At 43.7% G+C, this 22,056-nt stretch overlaps 1 protein-coding gene across 2 annotated transcripts in view; it reads left to right on the forward strand.

The window, feature by feature from the left end:
• The first annotated feature begins 1,600 nt into the window (after nt 1-1,600).
• LOC148511872 (actin-related protein 2/3 complex subunit 1A-A-like) overlaps nt 1,601-22,056 on the forward strand; it is a 47,138-nt gene continuing 26,682 nt past the window's right edge. For both annotated transcript variants that reach the window (XM_088482634.1, XM_088482635.1), the window contains exons 1-3: nt 1,601-1,668; nt 13,190-13,263; nt 18,495-18,599. In XM_088482634.1, the coding sequence (XP_088338760.1) occupies nt 13,200-13,263; nt 18,495-18,599 (169 nt within the window). In that variant the 5' untranslated portion in view covers nt 1,601-1,668; nt 13,190-13,199. The remainder of the gene's footprint in view (nt 1,669-13,189; nt 13,264-18,494; nt 18,600-22,056) is intronic.

Genomic DNA, 22,056 nt, shown 5'->3' on the forward strand with positions numbered 1-22,056 from the left:
TATATTTACTAAAGGTCGACTTTTTAATTGATTTTGATCACACATTTACTAATACTTAATAAACCAAATCAAAAATTGTCCGTTACTAAATGTGCGATTTATCCCCAGACACACAACATAAATGTTGTTTGATTTTGAACGATTTTAAATCTATCAAAATTGATTAAAATCAACCTTTAGTAAATATACCCTTGTGTCTGTTCATTATCCACATTTTCATAAGCATTGTCACATCGGAAACATTGGGCCTGAATTAGAGTTGTACATTATTGGTGCCACAGCTACAATTTAATGAACCTGCCGCGGGATTTGTACTGAGACGCCCAAATATGCAGCATCAGACGCAGATCATGCAAACATCGACTCCCTGAGTAACTCTACAGTCACTCAGAATGACCGCCGCAATTAAAACACCAGAGTCATGTTATCTGTATATAGGATCAAAGACACAGGCAGTGACACGCCCTGAAAACAGCCATGACATGCCTCCATTTTAGCCGACACGCCCGTCACCTCCCACAAAATCTTTGCTTTCTGTCAAACACTTGCAAATGAATCATCACTACAACCATAACCGCGATTTTAACATTGCGCATTGTGGCTGTGATGCATACAGAGAACACCGATAATCGCTCAATTGCATTAACAATGGAATAGCCTACAACTCTGAATCAGGCCCTTTGTGTATTTAAAGGTCTATTTAATATAGGGCAAAACAAAAGATCTAAGGTGAAAACTGGTGTTATGACTTTGCCCTATGCCAGTGGTTCCCAAACTTTTTTGAATCACGGCGCCCTTGAGTATCAGCATTGTTTTCATGGCAGCCCTTAGCCAAAAGTTTGTTATTGAGAAATTCAGAAAAAAATGTAGTAAAGTGAAGTAAATTGCGCTGACCTGTCATCCTTAGGCTCAGTTATGTGGTGGGGGACAGGTTTGCGCTTCTATTTGTGCACATATTTACATAACTTTGACCATAAATAATTTGATTTGGTGCTGGACCACCAACCTGAGGCACCCCTGCAAGTGTCCCAAGGCACCACAGGGTGCCACAGCGCACGGTTTGGAAACCACTGCATTATGCAGTAAGGGGTCACCGCCGACAATAAGATTTGCCAAGTCTTGCTGACATTAGCTTCCTTGTGCAAAGCATGGGAAAACTTTCTAACAAAGATTAAGGCTGTACGAGGCGTTATTCTTTCAATTAAAAAATATATATATATTTATTTGAAAAATAGTTTTTAAATTTACTTTCATTTTTTTCTCTGACAATGTGGAACAGAAAACTCTGGCCAAAGGCAGTATGTTAACAAGGCAAGGCAGTATGTTAACCCTTACAGTTCAGGGCCAGTATTGCTGAGACAGTATCACACAGTTGCCGTAGAGATATTTTACTGGTCGATTGTGGTGATAAATGATTTTCTATTGTCATGATAAGGAGCAAAAAAATGAACCTAGGAGAGAAAAAAAATCGGTTAAGTAATTAGATTCCTTACACTCAAAAGTAATGTCATTTTCTCCTGAATGTCAGTGGCTCCTCCTTCAGCATACCTGTGCTCATCTAAGGGCTCCAGGCAGTGTGAAATACCTGCATATCCCCACCCTGAGCAGAAAGGTGCATTTACAAGACAGCATCAGCCTCAGAGACATCCAGCTCACTCATTATACCAGGTAATTGCAGCATATGCTCTAATAATGCCATAGATGTCCAGCTCACATATCATACCATGTTATGAGCTCTATAAATCAAATGGAGATTGATTAGATCCAGTGCTATTTTTCAGCAGGAACAAGCAGGAACTCCATTCCTGAACCTCTCATTAACTATGTAACTATGATGGAATGTACTGGGAGAAAATTTATTTTCCATAAGATAAGTTTTATTTTATAGGCCCTTTTGAGTTCCTTCTTTTGTAAATGCTATATATATGTATATATGATAGATATAGATATATATATATATATATATATATATATATATATATATATATGTGTATATATAATTGTTTTTCTATAGCTCCACCCACAGTAGCTCCACCCACAGTTCCTGAACCTATTTTTCCAGAAAAATAGCCCTTATTAGATCAATCACATTTTTAACCATCAGAAAATATAGGAATAGTCAGTGTAAGAAAACATTGGCTCTGATAGCACTACAGTTATTATTGTGGATGGAGCAGGAGAGGGCATTTGGAGAGACATGGAACAATTGAGTGCATGGATGTGGAGAGTGAAATAGGCAGTGCATGAGTGCTGGTAATTGCATGAGGCATAATAACGGTGGCCTATTTAGGGCAAGAATAGGTCTCTATAGATCTACTTCAATTAAATGTTTGCAAGTATATGTATACATCTATATATTGTGTTTACGTTCATATAGGCAGATTTATCAAAAGATAAAAGGCCCTAATGCTGAGATTTCACCAGCGAAAAATGTTTTTATTAGTATTACCTGATCATGTCTCTATCAGACATATATGCTATGCAAACATCAGTCACGCCAGTGGACACAGCTGCTGTGTGCATATATACTCATGCCGCAGGAGGCGCCTGAAGGAAAAAGACATCTCCAGGCACCATCTCAGATTAAATGCCTGCTTCCGAAGATGTAGGATCAGATCAACATTGTGACCTAAGCTTACTTAGAATGGCCACCTCATCTGCGCTACCAAGGCCAGGAAATCTGTGTCTGCAGACATAGACACTGGCCAAAGGTACTACCAGAAAATGGGGATGATACACCCCTGTTTCTGTGAACGCTGCCCAGAGGAACCCCCTCCCTGCACCCAAACGCACATGTGCTGAACGGGTCCTACACATGCACAGTCCCCATCAGAGATGTAAGTAAATCACCGGGTTTGCGGTCACCTCTGAATCAGACCATTTATTCAGAATTCAGGACTACGCTAGTTTTACATATGCAGAGATACATCTGATTTGAATATCCACATTAAGTTCCATGCCTGCAGTACGAGTGTGATTGTGGATGACACGCAACTCTCAATCAGCCCCTGTATGTTAATGTGAGGTAGGAGATAAGAGACATTCTAGTAGTGTAAAGCGATAGATGAATCTTGACATCAAAATGTAATAAAATGCACAATACAGATTTGTCAGAAATTCTAATAGTGTAATGAAACAGATTTGGTTTGTGACATTTTGGGAATATGTATAACCATTCCATCCTGCAGTTATCACCTACAGAAGATTTTGTTTAAATTTCAATTGTAAATTACATGTGATGTGTCTAGTTAACTAGTAAAATGCTCTAGCCCCCATAAAGAGACTTCTAAGCCACCCCACGTGTCATGTGCCTTAAGTCTGAACATCCTTTCCCAACAATGTGTACACTGGATGGAATCGGTATGTAACACCGCCGGCTGCATGGCCGCAAATCCCGGCAGCGCCAGCCCGACGTGGAAGGAAATCCTGATCGTCCAAAAGGTAAGTAATTGCTTACCTAATCTGGGAGGCAATCGGGAAGCCGACTGCCTAAATACCGGCAGCCGGCTTCCCTACTGTCTTATCCTGGCAAGGGTGAAATGCCGGGCGTCTAGATGTAGACACCCGCATTTCCCCGACACAGGGAGACCAGAGCCCAGCATCACGATCGTAGTGATGCCGGGCGCCGCGAGCGGACAGCCGCGGGGGGGGGGAGGGTTAGGTTTAGGGCTCCCAGGGGGGACTTAGGGTTAGGCACCCCCCCGGGAGGGTTAGGGTTAGGCTAGGGGGAGGGAGGGTTAGGGTTAGGCACCCCCGGGGGGGACTTAGGGTTAGGCACTCCCCCGGGGGACTTAGGTTTAGGCAGCGGGGAAGGTGGTGGTTAGGGTTAGGCACTTAGAGGGGGGATTAGGGTTAGGCACTTGGGGGGGAAGTTAGGGTTAGGCACCCCTAAGGAGGGTTAGGGTTAGGGGGGTTAGGTTAGTGGATACTTACCTATCCACGATCGGGATTTCCAGCGCTGTCGCGTCGCACTCTGCTTTTTTCGGGCTGCCGCTGACGGGAATCGAACCGCCGGCCATGCGGCCGACGGTATTTCATACCAATTCCCCTAATCTACCCCCTAACTCTCCTTTAGGGTGCCTAACCCTAACCTCCCCCCCTGTGCCTAACCCTAATCCCCCCTCTAAGTGCCTAAACCTAACCCCCCCTTTCCCCGCCATCTAAACCTAAGTCCCCCGGGGGGTTGCCTAACCCTAAGTTCCCCCCGGGGGTGCCTAACCCTTCCCCTAGCCTAACCCTAACCTCCGGGCGGGGGGGGGCTGACCCTAAGTCCCCCCCCGGAACCCTAAACCTAACCCTCCCTCCCCCGCGGCTGTCCCTCGATCGGGGTGCCGGGCGCCGGTCTCCTGGCGTAGGTTAATTAACCCTCACCGGGATTCTGTAGTGGAGATGCCGGCGGTCGGCATATCGACCGCCGGCATCATAAACGCATACCCACTGGATAACCCTGACATGCAGGAAGCTTTGAAATCTGGAGTGTTTAATGGCAGATAAAATGTACCCAAATATCTACCTGACTATCACATTGCTCACTCAGACAAGCTAACCACTGAGCATTTCTAGTGTTTAACTCTATCAATTACATTTGCTTTAGAAACATACAACTTTCTCTGGAAAAGATTATTTTCCAAAGAGTAGGATACAGTGTTACAAAACACGTTAAAGTGTTATGGAGTATGCAGTCACTATATAAAGAAATGTTAATAAACAATAACATTAAACAATACACTGAAAGGTTTATATAGAGTGAGCAGTATAAATAGCTCATGACAAGGTTTTATTATCAGATGGCAGGAATAACCGTAGTCCAATATTAGCATTCCTAGGATATTTTCACTCAAGTCATAACTAACCGTGTTGGTTCTGACACAAGTCTTAGCATGTTGCACCTCTCAGTCAGCAGGAGAGAGCACACAACTGTCTCCATGTAGCTTAGCATGTTACACCTCTCAGTCAGCAGGAGAGAGCACACAACTGTCTCCATGTAGCTTAGCATGTTACACCTCTCAGTCAGCAGGAGAGAGCACACAACTTTCTCCATGTAGCTTAGCATGTTACACCTCTCAGTCAGCAGGAGAGAGCACACAACTGTCTCCATGTAGCTTAGCATGTTGCACCTCTCAGTCAGCAGGAGAGAGCACACAACTTTCTCCATGTAGCTTAGCATGTTACACCTCTCAGTCAGCAGGAGAGAGCACACAACTGTCTCCATGTAGCTTAGCATGTTGCACCTCTCAGTCAGCAGGAGAGAGCACACAACTGTCTCCATGCATCTCCCTCATGAAAGATTGTCTCAGCACGTGTTCTAACGCTATCTGTAAATGCTTCACATGGACACTGTACTGAATTATTACTTTATAATATACAGTATAATATATATATATAAACTTGTAGAATTCCTCTAACACCAATGTTAATAACTAACTAACAAACTGCAGAATATATTAATATCTGTCAGGAGGAAAAAAAAGAAACATCATTTTTCTGTAGACTTATGGAAAATACACACGGTCAGATTTGTCAGATGAACGATTTGAACAATTTTACCAAAGATTTGAACGATTTTTGACTGCATTAAAATGAATGGAATCGTCTAAGTCTGACTGAAAACACATCAGATGTCAGATATCGTTATCTGACCATCGAGAACGCGCATCGTTCAAATTGTTCATCTGACAGATATGTCAGATATGTCAGATTTTCCTTCAGATATGAACGATTGAACGATTTTTAAATTATTATCGTTCAGATCTGAAGAAAAATCTGACCGTGTGCATGCACCATTAGAGTTCAGCAAACTAATAATCTGCAGACTATACAATAACAATATGTATCTATTAGTCACTTTATGAAAAACATAAATAAAACTTTCGTTGCACTTGTGTTTTTTTGCCTAAACTCTTGTCTACATGTTTGGTGTGTCCCACAGAGATGTTAAACTAATTTATCAGGAGGGATCAATTAATAAAATATGGATAATAAGTAAATACCAGGGTTATTGTATTTATCAGAGACTTGTCATAGTCCTGCAATATATGAGGGATATCTCTGGCAGATCCGTAACAAGGGGTGTAGAACTGGTGCACAGAGCTGCGGAAGCAGCACGGTCGCTTCCCCTATAGCACCCTTTTCAAGATTGCAGTATAGAAGTGCATAATGCATATCCTTAGGAAGCACCAGGCACGTGCCTCCCTGCTCCCAACACTTCTTGATGTCAAGTGCGCCAAACCCCTGGGGGTGCTGGTCCATGACGCTTCTCTACCCTGCTACAGTACTGATCTCTGGCAACTGGAAAGAGACATTACAATGAATTAGAACAACAGCAAACTGACAGGATATGATCATTGGTTATAAGGTGTGCAATTGTTATCAAACTATGGGCCTGTTTCAGAGATGGACACAGGGGGTCATCCAGACCCCCTCGCGAGCAAAGGGCGCTCGCAAGCGGGTCGATGTTGGGCGAATGCGCATGCGCACGACGGAGGGAGCTCCGTCGTGCGCATGCTCGAGACCCGGCGAGCGACGAGGAATACGTTGCTCGGGGTCTCGCACCAAAGGGGGCATGCTGTCGATGGTGACTGACAGCACGCCCCCTTTGGTGGGCGTGCCAGGGGCGTGGCTGCCAGACGGAGGCGTTCCCATGGGAACACCTACCGTCTGAAGCCGGCCCCACTGACATCAGTAATGATGTCAGTGGGAGTGATTTTGGCTCTGATAGAGCAAAAATCACTCCAGGGCTTGCGGCAGCGAGACCCTATCGCAGGGTCTCGTCGCAAGTCCGATGGTCGCAATGGTCTTGACCATCGCGGCCATCTTATTTGCCTCTCGCATATGCTGTGGGTGGTCACCCACAGCTATGCGAGCGGCCAGGAGGCCGCTCCATTTTCAGGTAGGAGGGCCCTGATTCAGAGCGAGCGCTCTGGTCAGAGCGTCCGGCTCTGAATCAGGCCCACAGTACACACAGCAGCTGCGTATTTGAATGTAGCTGTTGTGTGTAATATGCTAATGCTGCAGGAGTCGTCTTGTGTTAATCGACGCCTCCTGTATGCTTGTGTGATCCGTTGCCCTGTCTAAGTATGCAGCATTGGATCACTTGCGAGAACATCGGCCATCTGAATAGCCCTCAGGTTACTCAGGATGCCTGTTTCACATCCGTGGCCAATGCCAGGAAATCTGCGTCAGGAGCCACAGGCACTGGCCTTGGCACTACCAGGAAACAGGGAAGACATCCCCTCCCTGTCCCCAAACGTCTGCAGTGTGTCAATCAGGCTGCGGGCTAGAAGGTACTACGTGCAAGAAAGCAGGACACGTTCTACACATGCACAGAACGGGTCATGCGCAGTCCCCACGCCATCGGAGTAGTTCGCAAACCATCGGATTTACATACAGTCTGAATCAGGCCATATGTGGACATACTAAACCATATAGTAATAGTTTCACCCAAACAAAGGTGACAGCATCTGCAATAATGATACCAGCAGGTACAGTCCATATATGAACTCCTAATTGGGAGCTATTAAAAGGCAAGTTATTATCAGCTACATTATAAGGTCATTGTGCACAACAGAAAATATTTAATAAAAGGTGGCAAGGTGGGCTACATGACAAACCGTCGTAGCCAAGGGGTCTATTTAAGACCAATGCAGTTTTGTCCTGTTATTGCAGCAATTCACAGTAATAACAGATGTCTTTCCAGGTCAAGGTAACAAAAATCTCTTGCTCTGGTGAGTGCCCATCCCAGCTAAGGGGTAAATTTACTAAAGCGAGAGTTTTTTGAAGTGGAGATGTTGCCTATAGCAACTAATCAGATTCTAGCTATGATCTTTTAGAAGGTGTTAGTTAAATGTTAAGTAGAATCTGCTGCAATGGATGGATCCAAAGAGTCTTCTCAGGCAAAATTGTAGCTTATATAGTACACTACAATAGCTAACGTCATCTGAAGATGGCTTTAGTTAACAGGGCCAAGCTAAGAAATGTATATTCATTTTTAATAATATACTTACTGCAATTGATGCTACATTGTATGGTATATATTGAATAGTACATCTAAGGAAATAAAAGTGGATATTTTAGCACTGTCTTATCTCTGTAGGTCTTCCAACACTAAAACTGGGTACACACTTGCAGATCAATTGATCGGCCAATATTTCTTGAGCCCGTCGGCCAGTGTGTACCATCAATATGTCTGTAAATGACGTTGTTCACAGACATATTGCATTGGCCGATCAGCCGACCACCCGTACACTTGCAGCGGAGTCCGCGGGGAGGGGGTCACGGTGCGACCCTCGGCCAACGGGACCTGCGGCCAGATGACAGATGATGGTGGTTCAGTGTGTATGAACAACCATCATCTGCAGATTTATCGGTCGATCTGCAGATATATCTGTTAGATGTGTACCCAGTTTAAGATTTAGGGCCTGATTCAGAGCTGGACGTAATTAGCGCTCGCTCGTCCAGAAAATAGGGGTGGCTATTCAAATGAACCGTTCGCTCTTTGCGGTCTGTTCACGCCTCTAGGTCTGAACGAGCGAACAAAACTTGCGGTCGTTTTTTGGAAAAATACGCCCCCTGGCCGCTCGCATCCTACGTCATGTCCGCTATTTATTAGATTAATCGAGTACATCGACCAGCGTATGAACTGCTCGCTATTCTTGTGGTTGGTTTTTGCTACCACAATCTTGCGAGCAGTTCTGGCTATAAAATAACCCAGTGACATGGTCAATGACGCTGCTGTTTTAATTATGCACACCCATAAAACGCCCGTTTTGACCTTTAAGTACGCCTGCGTTCTGATTTCCACTCCCCGTTTTCAAGCACCTTCCCCTGTTACCACCCACATACGCCTCTTTCTGTCACTCAAATTTTCAGGCATTCGCTATTTTGCGAGCACATAAATTTCGACCGCACTGACTGGTTCGCGCATGCGTATAACGATCAGTATGCATGCGCAGTTGGGCAAACATCGCTCGGAGCGAATGAGCGGCCGCTTACGAGCGGCTCTGAATCAGGCCCTTAATTCCAAAGCTGACACTAGGAGGAATTCTTCAGTTACCCATGATTTATCCCAATATACAATCTCAACCTAATGTAAGTAGAATTACTGTGACACATGATTTAATTAAGAACACAAAGATAGCACTTTATTAAATGGAGTTCAATATGGCAAAGAATCACAGTGTGTATATATAAAAAAGGATATAGAGAAAAGCAATTGCAATTTTTGTTTATTTAAAATATACAGAAATAAGATATTAAGCAGAAACTTGTATACTTTTCATATAACTGCTGCACTAAGGATGGCTAGAATGTGCACAGATTCTAAGTAGTAGACCCCCTAAAACTGATAATTTCCTGCATCATGTTTCCATATTTAACCATGAAATACACTAAAGGGTATGCAGTCACCATGTCTCCATTCTCGATGTCGACATTCACAATGTCAACAGTAGGATGACATTGATGATGTTGACCTGGTTAAAATGGCGACACCATTAATGTCGACATATTCAGAATTTCAACATTTCCATGAGAGTTATGGTTACAGTGGCAAATGCAGGATTTTTAAGGGGGTTTCTCTCACACAGCATACATACACACACAGCATACATACAGCATATGCACACATACAGCATACATACATACATACATACAGCATACTTACATACATACATACATACAAACATACACACACATCATACATACAGTATATACACACACGCAGCATACATACTTATACACAGCATACATACATACATATGTACATACATACACAGACACACACACATACATACATACATACATACATACATACACACACACACACATAAACATCAGCATACTTACCGAGGGCTAAGGAGGAGGGTCACTGCCGGAGCCCGTTTGAGCAAAGCTGCTGCTCTGCGAGCGTAGCAGCTCCCTCGGCAATAACTGTATCCCGTGCAGAAAACTCTGCCAATGGCAAGTGCAGAGACAGAAACAGTGCTGTCTCCATCTCTGAAGAACAAATTTGTTCCATCAGGGGGGTTTCTGGGTACTCAGAAACCCCCCCTGCGTGCGCATATGGGTTAGGGACAAAATTATAAAACAGAGGGTCTCATTCAGACCCGCTCACGAGCGCAGGACGCTCGCAAGAGGGTCAATGGTACCCAAATGCTCATGCGCACGACGGAAGGAGCTCTGTCGTGCGCATGCGCGATACCCGGATAGCGACAGCCAAGCTGTCGCTCCGGGTCTCGCACCAAAGGGGGCGTGCTGTCGATGGTGAGTGACGGGGGCCGAGGGCATGGCTTCCAGACGGAGGCGTTCCCATGGGAACGCCTACCGTCTGGGTCCGGCCCCACTGACATCACTAGTGATGTCAGTGGGAGTGATTTTGGCTCTGATAGAGCCAAAATCACTCCAGGGCTTGCGGTCACCGAGACCCTACCGCAGGGTCTCGTCGCAAGCCCGATGGTCTTGACCATCGCGACCATCATCATGGACGCTCGCATAAGCTGTGGGTGGTAACCCACAGCTATGCGAGCGTCCAAGAGGCCGCTCCAAGTTTAGGTAGGAGGGCCCTGATTCAGAGCGAGTGCTCTTGTCAGAGCGTCCGGCTCTGAATCAGGCCCAGTATGTTGACATTCTAACAATGGCAACATAATATCAGTGTTGACATGCTGAATGAGAAGAAATCAATGGGTCTGATACAAAGTTGGTGGCAAAATAGGGGTTATTTATGCAAGTAAAAAAAAATGTGTAAACTAGCATATGTCCACCTACAGTATATACTGTGCTGTAAACATCTTGAGATGTGTACAGCTCTGCATAGACAACATATGTCACATACACCCGTGTTTTTAACCCTTTGTTTTGCTTGCAAAATACGCATTTGCTATTAGGCTTCAATAAAACCTAAAAAGCCTCTAATACAACAGAAACACAGAGAAGCTCATTCAGACCCACTCGCAAGATGCTGTCGCTCGCTGGCAAAAAGGGGCCGGATATTTAAAGTAAGCGCTCGCACTGCATTGCGTAAGGACGCCCTCTATGTCTTAGCGAGCTACGGAAATGAGCGCTCGCTACTGTATAAAGACGCCCCCTTGCCACCCACAACACACGTCATCTCCGGGAACTGTAGGATTATATCGGTAACATCGAAAGCCATCTCCACCGCAAGCACTGCGATCAGTGTGGCCTGAAATACATGCAGGTGACGTGTACAATGACGCTACTTTGCTAATTATGCACGCCCTTTAAATGGCGTTTAGGCAGCCTGACACGCCTGCGTTCGCACATCCACTCCCCCGTTCACAAGCACCTTCCCCTGTTACCACCCACAAACGGCACTATCTGTCACTCAAAGTAGCGACCTGAAAGTGGTTTACAAGCAACCAAAATCATATTGCAAAGACTGGCTTGCGCACGCGCAATGTGAATTATACGCATGCGCAGACGGCCGAAAATCGCTCAGAGCGAGCGCAACTTAGCGAGAGGGTCTGAATCAGGTCCCGAGTCCACAAAGTGAGATCACACAAGATATGCTACGATAACTGTCATACTGCTCACTCTGCCCTTGTGAGTATCTTAAATTGTTTTAACACTAAATACTCAGTTCTGTACATATTATAACTTATCACTGGAACAGTCCACATTTCATAAATGTTTCAAACAATATGAGTTTACACACAGATACACAAATATACTATCTATTGTCCTTGATAAGATACATTAACACTTTTAAGGCTGGTAGCTATGGATGACATACTTGATGTGGCTTGTTCCGTTGATTATAAATATATAGAAAGATTTTCTGAAGTGTGCATTATGAAAAGTGTTGTTTTGATGCATGTTGGGTCCTAAATAAAACATACTGCACTTGGAGTGACCCGCCACCCCAACTAGTCCTTCTGGTCAAAAGAATATTTTAAATCTTTCAGCATGTGGTGCAGGGTGCCATAAAACATAGTACATTAATAATGCATTTACCCCTTGTTCTTACCAACAGATGCTTCACAGGTACTCATATACTTGGGAGTAATCATTACTATATTTGAATATTATATTTTCTTAACTCCTGTCATACTTATGACACCCTGCAAGGAAGTGCGGTCAGGTTAGGCAGAGCCACCCCTGTCATACTCCCTCCCCTATAATACTACCTCTCATACTCCAGAGTTTTAACATAAAAACTGTGTTTTTATACATGTGAGCCTCCCCAGCCATTGACCTCACCGCACGTCACTGACACCCTGTTTGGGCTATCAGTTTCTATTCTAATCAGGGCTTCACTGCTCATGTGCAGCCACAAGCATGCTTCCTCCCAAACAAGGATAATCTGCCCCCGTAGCTAAATTGTATGTTAAGAGCATGGCAGTTATCAAGTGTTCTGCAAAATATATCAGTATAAATTTGTCAGTGAGTATATAATGCAGAGCTATGTTCTGCATATCACTTGAGTGGTCAGTAATCTAATAATCTGCAATGTATTAATGTCTATATGTTAAATAATTATTGATGAAACAAAACATAGGGACTGATTCACTATGGATCGCAATATTGCGTATGCACAGAGTTCAACTGCAACATCATGCTAATCCATTGCAATGCAAATTCAGCACTACATAAGGACGCCCAATTTACAATGCACACATCCATAATACTTAGCAGAATAGTGAAACCATCGGTGCAATCTAGTACCATTGCAGCCTCATGCACACTTGCACAAGTACTCAGACCTTACTCAGATATTGCTAACAACCATGCACGCTGAGAGACCTCAGACTACGTATGGCATCGCAGTGGATAATTTATGCACGCCCCTGCAATGGTATGCATACGCATTGACACACCTGCGTTACCCAAACACCCCCCCATCACCACCCACAAATGGTGCTTCCTGTCAATCAATCTGCGAGGGGTCTGTGTAGCCTCTGCGATCGCAGTCCCTATTGGAATAGCTAGTTCATGCACTGCGATGCATACGCATGTGCAGTATGCAACATTCTTCCGATTGTGTGCGTAATCGCAGTTGCGTGCGGTAGTGAATCAGGCCCATAGTTCTGCAGATATCTAGAGGGACCGGTAATGTAATGATATAAAAGGTAAAGAGAACAATGTATAACAGAAGAAAGTCCTGCATGGAAATGAATATAATGTATGTCTCTCATGGAATGACTTCTTTAGTTACATCATTTATTTTTTTTGACAGGTACAGTGTGATGTCTCTTTACAGTTTTGGGACAGATCCCATATCTTGTCATGCCTGGAACAAAGATAGATCTCGTAAGTACAGAGTAACATACCTGCCAACATTTTGAAAGCAAAATTGGTACATATGTCACACCCTGACTCGCCAACTCCGCACCCAATCAGTCCCACATAAACCCCACCCATTTCCAATTAAACCACACCCACATTATTGTAAGGCCATACACATTTCTGGATTTGTGAATCAAGCCTTAGAGAGAGATAAAGTGGAGGGAGATAAAGTACCAGTCAATCAGCTTCTAACTATCATCTTAAAGCAGGGCTTCTCAATCACGGTCCTCAAGGCACACTAACACCCCTGGTTTTAAGGATAGTCATACTTGAGCACAGGTGACTTAATTAGTATCTCCATTATTTTGATTGAACCATCTGTGCTCAAGCATGGATATCACTAAAACCAGGACTGTTAGTGTGCCTTGAGGACTGAGGATGGGAAACACTTTTTTAAAGGCTACTAGTAGCATAGGCAAACGCAGGGGGGGTTTCCGGTTGCCTGGAAACCCCCCTCCCCAACCCAAATCATGACCGCAATAGAAATAGTAATATAATATAATTTTACTAGTGCTGCATGTTCTTCTTAGTATCTCAAATGAAATAATTAGCATCAACTGTGGATCTTTTAACATGTGTCAGCCAGTAATAAATACACCTCTGCACCAACTAGGAGATCTGGAAAACATGCACTGTTAGGGGTGCACTGCTATAGACCATCTATAGGCTTAATTATTAATACTGTATCATAATACACAATCCAGTGCATAATGTAACCAATATGTCCAGGGCAGTGCTATGTTCTTCTGCTGCTCCCCCAGAGACATGGACTTGCTCCGATGCTCTGTAATGGTGCCCACATTCAGCTCAGGCAGAATGGCACTACTGCTGCATTTAATGGCTTACAGTGATCGCTGGTCCTGTATATGCTGGAATTATGACACACAATATACTTTGTATGATGCAAATCTGGATAAGTGCTAAATATACCCCCTTCGTGGACTGGCCACATTCACGCTAAAATCAGGCATTTGGAAACCCCCATCAAGAAATCCTGCATTTGCCACTGAGTAGGAGGTATATAAAGGAATTCCAACTTGGTGGCATTTGCAAGGACATAAAAGTTTGCACTGTCTGTTAAGAGGAAATGGGCAGATCTGGGCAGACTGCTGGTACTGAAACAGAGATACCCCCTTCACGAAAAAGGTTGGGACACGCCTGCGTTTGAATCGCCACCTACCCCTTTCCGCCCATAAAGGGTCCCTGTTTGTCAATAACTTTGCACATAAATCTTCACTATGAGCGGCATCTATAATAAAATTGACGCATGCGCAGACCACCGATAATCGCACAACTTCGTAAACATCAGGATTGCGTTCATCCCTGAATCAGACCCATAGTCCAGAGGACCAGCAAGACCGTCAGGAGATATATTACACTAGCTGATGTCTCTTACAAATTCAGCATATACCATTACCATTATCAGTCATCTATCATCTATTACCTATTGCATACATCATGGGCTAAATGTAATATAGAGCGAGTACTTTTGCAAGATCAAACTCACACCTGGGGAGGAGGGAACCCCCCCAATAGAGGAGTTTCCCCTCTCCAGGGATCCCCATGCAGGGGCTGATAGCCCGGAACTATCCTTTGCACCCCTGGGAGATGGATGCAGGATTGATTGTGTAAAAAATAGTAAAAATAATATTGTCCTTTACAGGAGAAATAGATGTCCCAGCAAGCCTCCCCCGCATGCTGGCACTTGGAGAACCAGAAGTACCAGCATGCAGGGCATTAAGGGCCTGCTAGGACCTCTAGTTCACCTGCAAAAATAACATTACAAATATTACAAGACACACACACTGCGGGCCAAATGTAATTGGGTGAGAGTTAAAAAAATTGAGAGTTTTCTCATACTTTTTAAACTCGGCCAATGTAATAGAGTCCGAGAACAAAGCAACAGAGCAAACTTGCATGTTTTTCAGACTTAAAAATACTCTCACGATTTAAAATCTCATTCAGATGTTATCGACCAATGTGAGAGTTTAATGCTAAACTCTCACCCTATTACATTTGGCCCCATATGTTGTATATTATTATTACATATTCATATATATACTCACTCATTCCCACACTCACCTGCACTCACACTACATACCTTGTCCCTAGCGCCAGTCTGTCCCCTTGTCCAGTAGAATCCACAATCGAGACATGTAAAAATAAAAAAATTACTCATCCACCCCTTGGTTCTGGTCCTTTTTGTTCCCTGTAGGCATCCACAGTCTCCTTAAAACAAAAAAAATATATCACTTTACCACTGGACAGTGGACTTCATTCAGAGCCGGTCGCAAGAAGTGATCGCTCTCTCTGATGAGGGCGGGCGCTTCTTTTTTTTGGTACGGCCTCCTGGTCGCAAGCTAAGCTGTGGGTTACCACCCACAGCTTAGCTAGCGACCAGGGTGATGGTCGCGATGGTGATCACCATCGCACGACCATCGGGGCTTGCGACCAGACAGTAAGGTTGGGTCTGGGCACTAGCAAGCCCCAGGGAGTTTTCTGCTCTGATGGAGCAGGAAGCTCCCCACTGACATCACTGATAATGTCAGTGCGGCCGACCACAAAACAGTAGGCGTTCCTTAAGGAACGCCTCCGTTTTGGAAATAACCCCCCGGCCCACCTACAAAAAGGGGCGAGCTGTCGATCAACATCGACAGCCACCCCTTTTGTAGTGAGCTCCGGAGCGAGAGAGTTTCTCTCTCGCTCTGGGGCTTGTGCGTGCGCTGTGCGGCTGCTGCGCATGCGCAGGGCTACCCATCAACCCGATTGCGAGCACTTCGGTGCTTGCGACCGGGTCTGAATGACCCCCAGTGTACCATGCTCTAAGGATGGTACTTCTCAAATGCCACTCCAGCCACTGCATTTCACATAGAAATGCATTGGCTGAACGTTCATTGGCTGAGAGAGGCAAGCAGTTCCCACCAATGGTGGGAATGCACAGAGCCCTTTGCTGGTTGTGGATAATACAGGGGACCCCTACTCATTTTGTCCTCCATATTTCTACAACCAGGACCATCTCACAGAGCCTGGTGCTGGTTGATGAAATTACAGGGGACCACTCGTCTTTTTTCCTCTATATTTTTACAACCAGGATGAGGTTATAAGACACAATGATCCCTATTGCTGCATGCATTTTCTGAAAAGTATCAGTGTGTTTTCATCAACAAGAAAATTGTACTAACTACTTTGGGGCTCATTTACATTTGGATGTAAATCAATTTTTTGACACGCCTCTCAGATGTAGCAGTACACGTCCACATTCAATAGGTGTTGCTGTCACAATCTCCCTGAAATGCCTTTTCAAAAGTATGTTACAGCCTTATTCCAAAATGGAATAAATTCATTTTTGACCCCAAAATTCCACACACAATACCCCATAATGACAACGTGTTTTTTGAGATTTTTGCAAATTTAATAATAAAAAAAAAACTAAGAAATCACATGTACATAAGTATTCACAGCCTTTGCTCAATACTTTGTTGATGCACCTTTGGCAGCAATTACAGCCTCTAGTCTTTTTGAAAATGATACCACAAGCTTGGCACAACTATCTTTAGGCAGTTTCGCCCATTCCTCTTTGCAGCACCTCTCAAGCTCCATCAGATTGGATGGGAAGCGTCGGTGCACAGCCATTTTCAGATCTCTCCAGAGGAGTTCAATTGGATTCAAATCTGGGCTCTGGCTGGGCCACTCAAGGACATTCACAGAGTTATCCTGAAACCACTCCTTTGATATCTTGGCTGTGTGCTTAGGGTCATTGTCCTGCTGAAAGATGAACTCTGGAGCAGGTTTTCATCAAGAATGTCTCTGTACATTGCTGCATTCATCTTTCCCTCTGTCCTGACTAGTCTCCCAGTTCCTGCCGCTCAAAAACATCCCCACAGCATGATGCTGCCACCACCATGCTTCGCTGTAGGGATGGTATTGGCCTGGTGATGAGCGGTGCCTGGTTTCCTCCAAACATAATGCATGGCATTGACGCCAAACAGTTCAATCTTTGTCTCATCAGACCAGAGAATTTTGTTTCTCATGGTCTGAGAGTCTTTCAGATGCATTTTGGCAAACTCGAGGCGGGCTGCCATGTGCTTTTTACTAAAGAGTGGCTTCCGTCTGGTCACTCTACCATGCAGGTCTGATTGGTGGATTGCTGCAGAGATGGTTGTCCTTCTGGAAGGTTCTCCTCTCTCCACAGAGGAATGCTGTAGCTCTGACAGAGTGACCATTGGCTTCTTAGTCACCTCCCTGACTAGGGCCCTTCTCCCACAATCGCTCAGTTTAGACGGCCGGCCAGCTCTAGGAAGAGTCCTGGTTTTTCCGAACTTCTTCCATTTATGGATGATGGAGGCCACTGTGCTCATTGGGCCCTTCCAAGCAGCAGATATTTTTCTGTACCCTTCTCCAGATTTGTGCCTCGAGACATTCCTGTCCCGGACGTCTACAGACAATTCCTTGGACTTCATGCTTGGTTTGTGCTCTGACATGCACTGTCAAGTGTGGGACCTTATATAGACTGGTGTATGCCTTTCAAAATCATGTCCAAACAACTGAATTTACCACAAGTAGATTCCAATTAAGTTGTAGAAACATTTCAAGGATGATCAGTGGAAACAGGATGCACCTGAGCTCAATTTTGAGCTTCAGGGCAAAGGCTATGAATACTTATGTACATGTGATATCTTAGTTGTTGTTTTTTTTTTATTAAATTTGCAAAAATCAAAAGAAAAACTTTTTACACGTTGTCATTATGGGGTATTGTGTGTATAATTTTGAGGAAAAAAATAAATGTATTCCATTTTGGAATAAGGCTGTAACATAACAAAAGTGAAGCGCTGTGAATATTTTCCGGATGCACTGTGTATATACACACATTGTAGGTACTCACACATTGTAGGTACTCACAATATTTCTCTTGGGATAAAAAAAAGCTGCATGATCAACACTACAGTTACCTTTATGTCCCATGATTTTATTTCAATTTTAGACGACCGGTGATATTCCCAGAATAACACATTAATTATTAACATGTGCTGATTTAAAATCCTGTGGCAGGTATCGTGACTACTCTAGATAGATTATGCTTCCTATACTGTACATTGCTTATTTTTACAGTAATTCTGTAGATTATGTTTGCCTTTTAAGACAGGTTTCTATTTGCTTGGATGTATATATGTTTTTTTTGTTTCATATATGTATAGAAATTGCCATCAGCCCTAATAATCACGTTGTGCAAATATACCAGAAAGTAGTCGATGGGTGGAGTAAGATCCATGAGCTGACAGAACACAATGGCAGAATCACAGGTAAGGAAGAGAGAGGTCATTTAATAACATTTTGCACTTGCTCACTGTCCAAGATCTGTCATGTGACAAGGAAAAACAGGTTACAATTAATTAATATAATGGAGACCACAAAATGACTTCAGTAAAATACAGGTTTATGCTTCTGACTCAGCGTAGGAAAAGATAAAAGACTGTCATACTGAATACACACAGTGTCGCTGTATTTTTCAGTAGGCAAATACAAAATGTAGAGAACATTACATTGTAAACTATACACTATAAAAATGTCAGCTTATTATAATGATGAAAGATACCTGTAATTAAACAGTAATGTACTTCCCTCATGTGTTATACAAAAAGGGAACTGCATGCCCTAGATCCCATTGATATAACTGATTGTTATTTGTTATTGCCAATATTCTGTTAGAATAAGAAAACACCAGGGTAGGAGGAGGACACTCTTCCATCAACGCATTATTAGAATATGATAACACCAGGGTAGGAGGAGGACACTCTTCCATCAACGCATTATTAGAATATGATAACACCAGGGTAGGAGGAGGACACTCTTCCATCAACGCATTATTAGAATATGATAACACCAGGGTAGGAGGAGGACACTCTTCCATCAGGTCATTATTAGAATATGAAAACACCAGGGTAGGAGGAGGATACTCTTCCATCAATGCATTATTAGAATATGAAAACACCAGGGTAGGAGGAGGACACTCTTCCATCAGGTAAGTATTAGAATATGAAAACACCAGGATAGGAGGAGGACACTCTTCCATCAGGTTATTATTAGAATATGAAAACACCAGGGTAGGAGGAGGACACTCTTCCATCAGGTCATTAGTAGAATATGAAAACACCAGGGTAGGAGGAGGACACTCTTCCATCAGGTCATTATTAGAATATGTAAACACCAGGGTAGGAGGAGGACACTCTTCCATCAGGTTGTTATTAGAATATGAAAACACCAGGGTAGGAGGAGGACACTCTTCCATCAGGTCATTATTAGAATATGAAAACACCAGGGTAGGAGGAGGACACTCTTCCATCAGGTCATTATTAGAATATGAAAACACCAGGGTAGGAGGAGGACACTCTTCCATCAGGTTATTATTATCCCTTCAGTTTTTTTGGTGAAAAGGCAGCTGCCCAGGGGCATATTAAGAGAGGAGGGGGCCCGTGTGCAGTCTCCGTCCGGGCCCCCCCCTTTCTACCCAGCGCAGTGAGTGCAGCAGTAGACTCCAGACACGAGTAGACTCTAATGCTGTGCACATGCGCAGCTCACTGGGGAAATGGCGCTGCAGCCATTTTCCTGGTCGATTTTCCTACTGTGCAAAGCACTGGGAAAATGGGCGTCTCGTCATCTTGACAGTGATTTGCACAGTGCTGCTACCGCCGATGCGGGACTTTGGAGAGGTAAGTATTGAAGAAATGGGTGCAGGGTGTGCTGTGTGGTCCCCCTTGGACCCTGGGGCCCATGTGCACCGCACACCCTGCACCCATTATAGATACGCTCCTGCAGCTGTCTCATCCAGGGCTGGTGCAAGCACTGAGGCACCCTAGGCAGAGCATTGCGCCCATCACTGGCTGCTTTTTCTTCATGTCAGTGGGCAGAACTCTATGTGACATTACTCAGTGTTTCAGGATCAGGAGCCTGCTAACCAAGAGGTTCCCAAACGCAGTTCTCAAGCCTGCCCAACAGTTCAGGTTTTAGAGATATCCGTGGTTGAGCACAGGTCAAATTGACTGAGGTACTAATTAAGTCACCTGGGCACCATGGATATATCTAAAACCTGAACTATTGGGGAGCCTTGAGGACCGTGTTTGGGAACCTATGCCCTAACCTTTGATGCCCTAGACATCCGCTATGTTTGCCTGCTCTCATCATCACCCTTCATTGCTTCCCCATTCTGCATTCTGTCAATCTCTGTTCTTTTATCCCTGATTATATACATCCTGCCCATATATCTGACTATAGTATATACCTGTATAAACCATGTGACCAAGCCCTTGTCTAATTTATGTATTTTTAAACCAAGAAATGTAGTGATGGTGTAAACAGTAAGTAAATGTTAATAAAGATTATTTAAAACTGTAGCAAGATTTTCTTTGCATAATAAGGGATAATGCATAGGTAAATGCAGGGGGGGGGGGTGTTCCGGTTGCCTGGAAACCCCCCTCCCCAGTCCTCACAATGACCACAATAGAAATAGTATATAATCCAATTTTACTAGTGCTACATGTTCTCCTCAGTGTTACAAATGAAATAATTGGCACTACCTATGGATCTTTTAACATGTGTCAGCCAGTAATGAATACACCTGTGCACCAATGAGATCTGGAAAACATGCACAGTAAGGGGTACACTGCTGTAGACCATATAATGGATTCATTATTAATACTGTTATCCAGTGCATAAGAAGACCAATATGTACATATATGTCCAGGGCATTGCTAGGTTCCCCCAGACTCCCGGACTTGCTCCCATGATCTGGAATGGTGCCTACATGTGAAATAAAAACATTAATCTCAGGCAGGATGGCCTTACTGCCGCATCTAACGGCTTACTGTGATCACTGGTCCTGTATATGCTGGAATTATGACATACAGTACACTTTGGGCCATATTCAATTGGAGGTGAAGTTTTCGCCTGTCCGACCATTCGCTTCATTCGCCTGTTTCAGAGGTGAATTTATTCCATGCTCGTCCCCGCTTTTCGCCTAATTCAATTGCAAAACAGGCGAAAACGGAAATAGGCGAATGTGGAACAGGCGAAAAGTACTGAAAGAATTGGGGAAATCAGTCTGTACCCCAGAAAAAGATATATTAACATAGGGAATCAATATAGATGTGTACTAATAGCCCTAATAAGACTATTTTGCGTACTTAAGTTGTGTAAATTGCTTGCTATTAGCGTCTTTGTAAAAGTGGTGAAAAATGGCATAAAGCTGTATTTTTTGGTGAAAATAAGTAGTCCGGTCAAATTTGGGGTGCTTGAAAATGGGTGCTAGCATATTTTTATGTCTCTAAAGTGAATTTAATAAAAAACGTGAAAAATCTGCCTGCTGCATGTTCCTGCAATCCCAAAAACACCTGACCCATCCTTGGGGACCCCCAAGAAGTCTATTTCGATACTTTTAATGTTTATCCCCCCACTTTTTAAAATTTCACCCCAAAAATGACATGTCTATTTTGGGGTGTTCTTAGGTTTTTGTTTCTGTTTTTTTGCAGATTTGTCCTTTGGGGGGCTGTCCCAAGGGGTCTGAGTTGTTTCTCCACGTTTGCACCCCAAAATAAAGATTTTGCATTTCTTTTCATCAGCTATTGATTGGAGAATCTTTTTTGGAGAATTGTTTCTGCTTAGGCGAAATTGTCCTGGAATTGAATTTGGTGAATTTTTTTTAGGCAAATTTTTCGCAAAAAAACAGGCGAATATGGCTTTTCGCTTCTAATTGAATTCCCCTCT

This window comes from Taudactylus pleione, unplaced genomic scaffold, assembly GCF_031769625.1.
Source record: "Taudactylus pleione unplaced genomic scaffold, aTauple2 ptg000290l, whole genome shotgun sequence".
Taxonomy (NCBI): domain Eukaryota; kingdom Metazoa; phylum Chordata; class Amphibia; order Anura; family Myobatrachidae; genus Taudactylus; species Taudactylus pleione.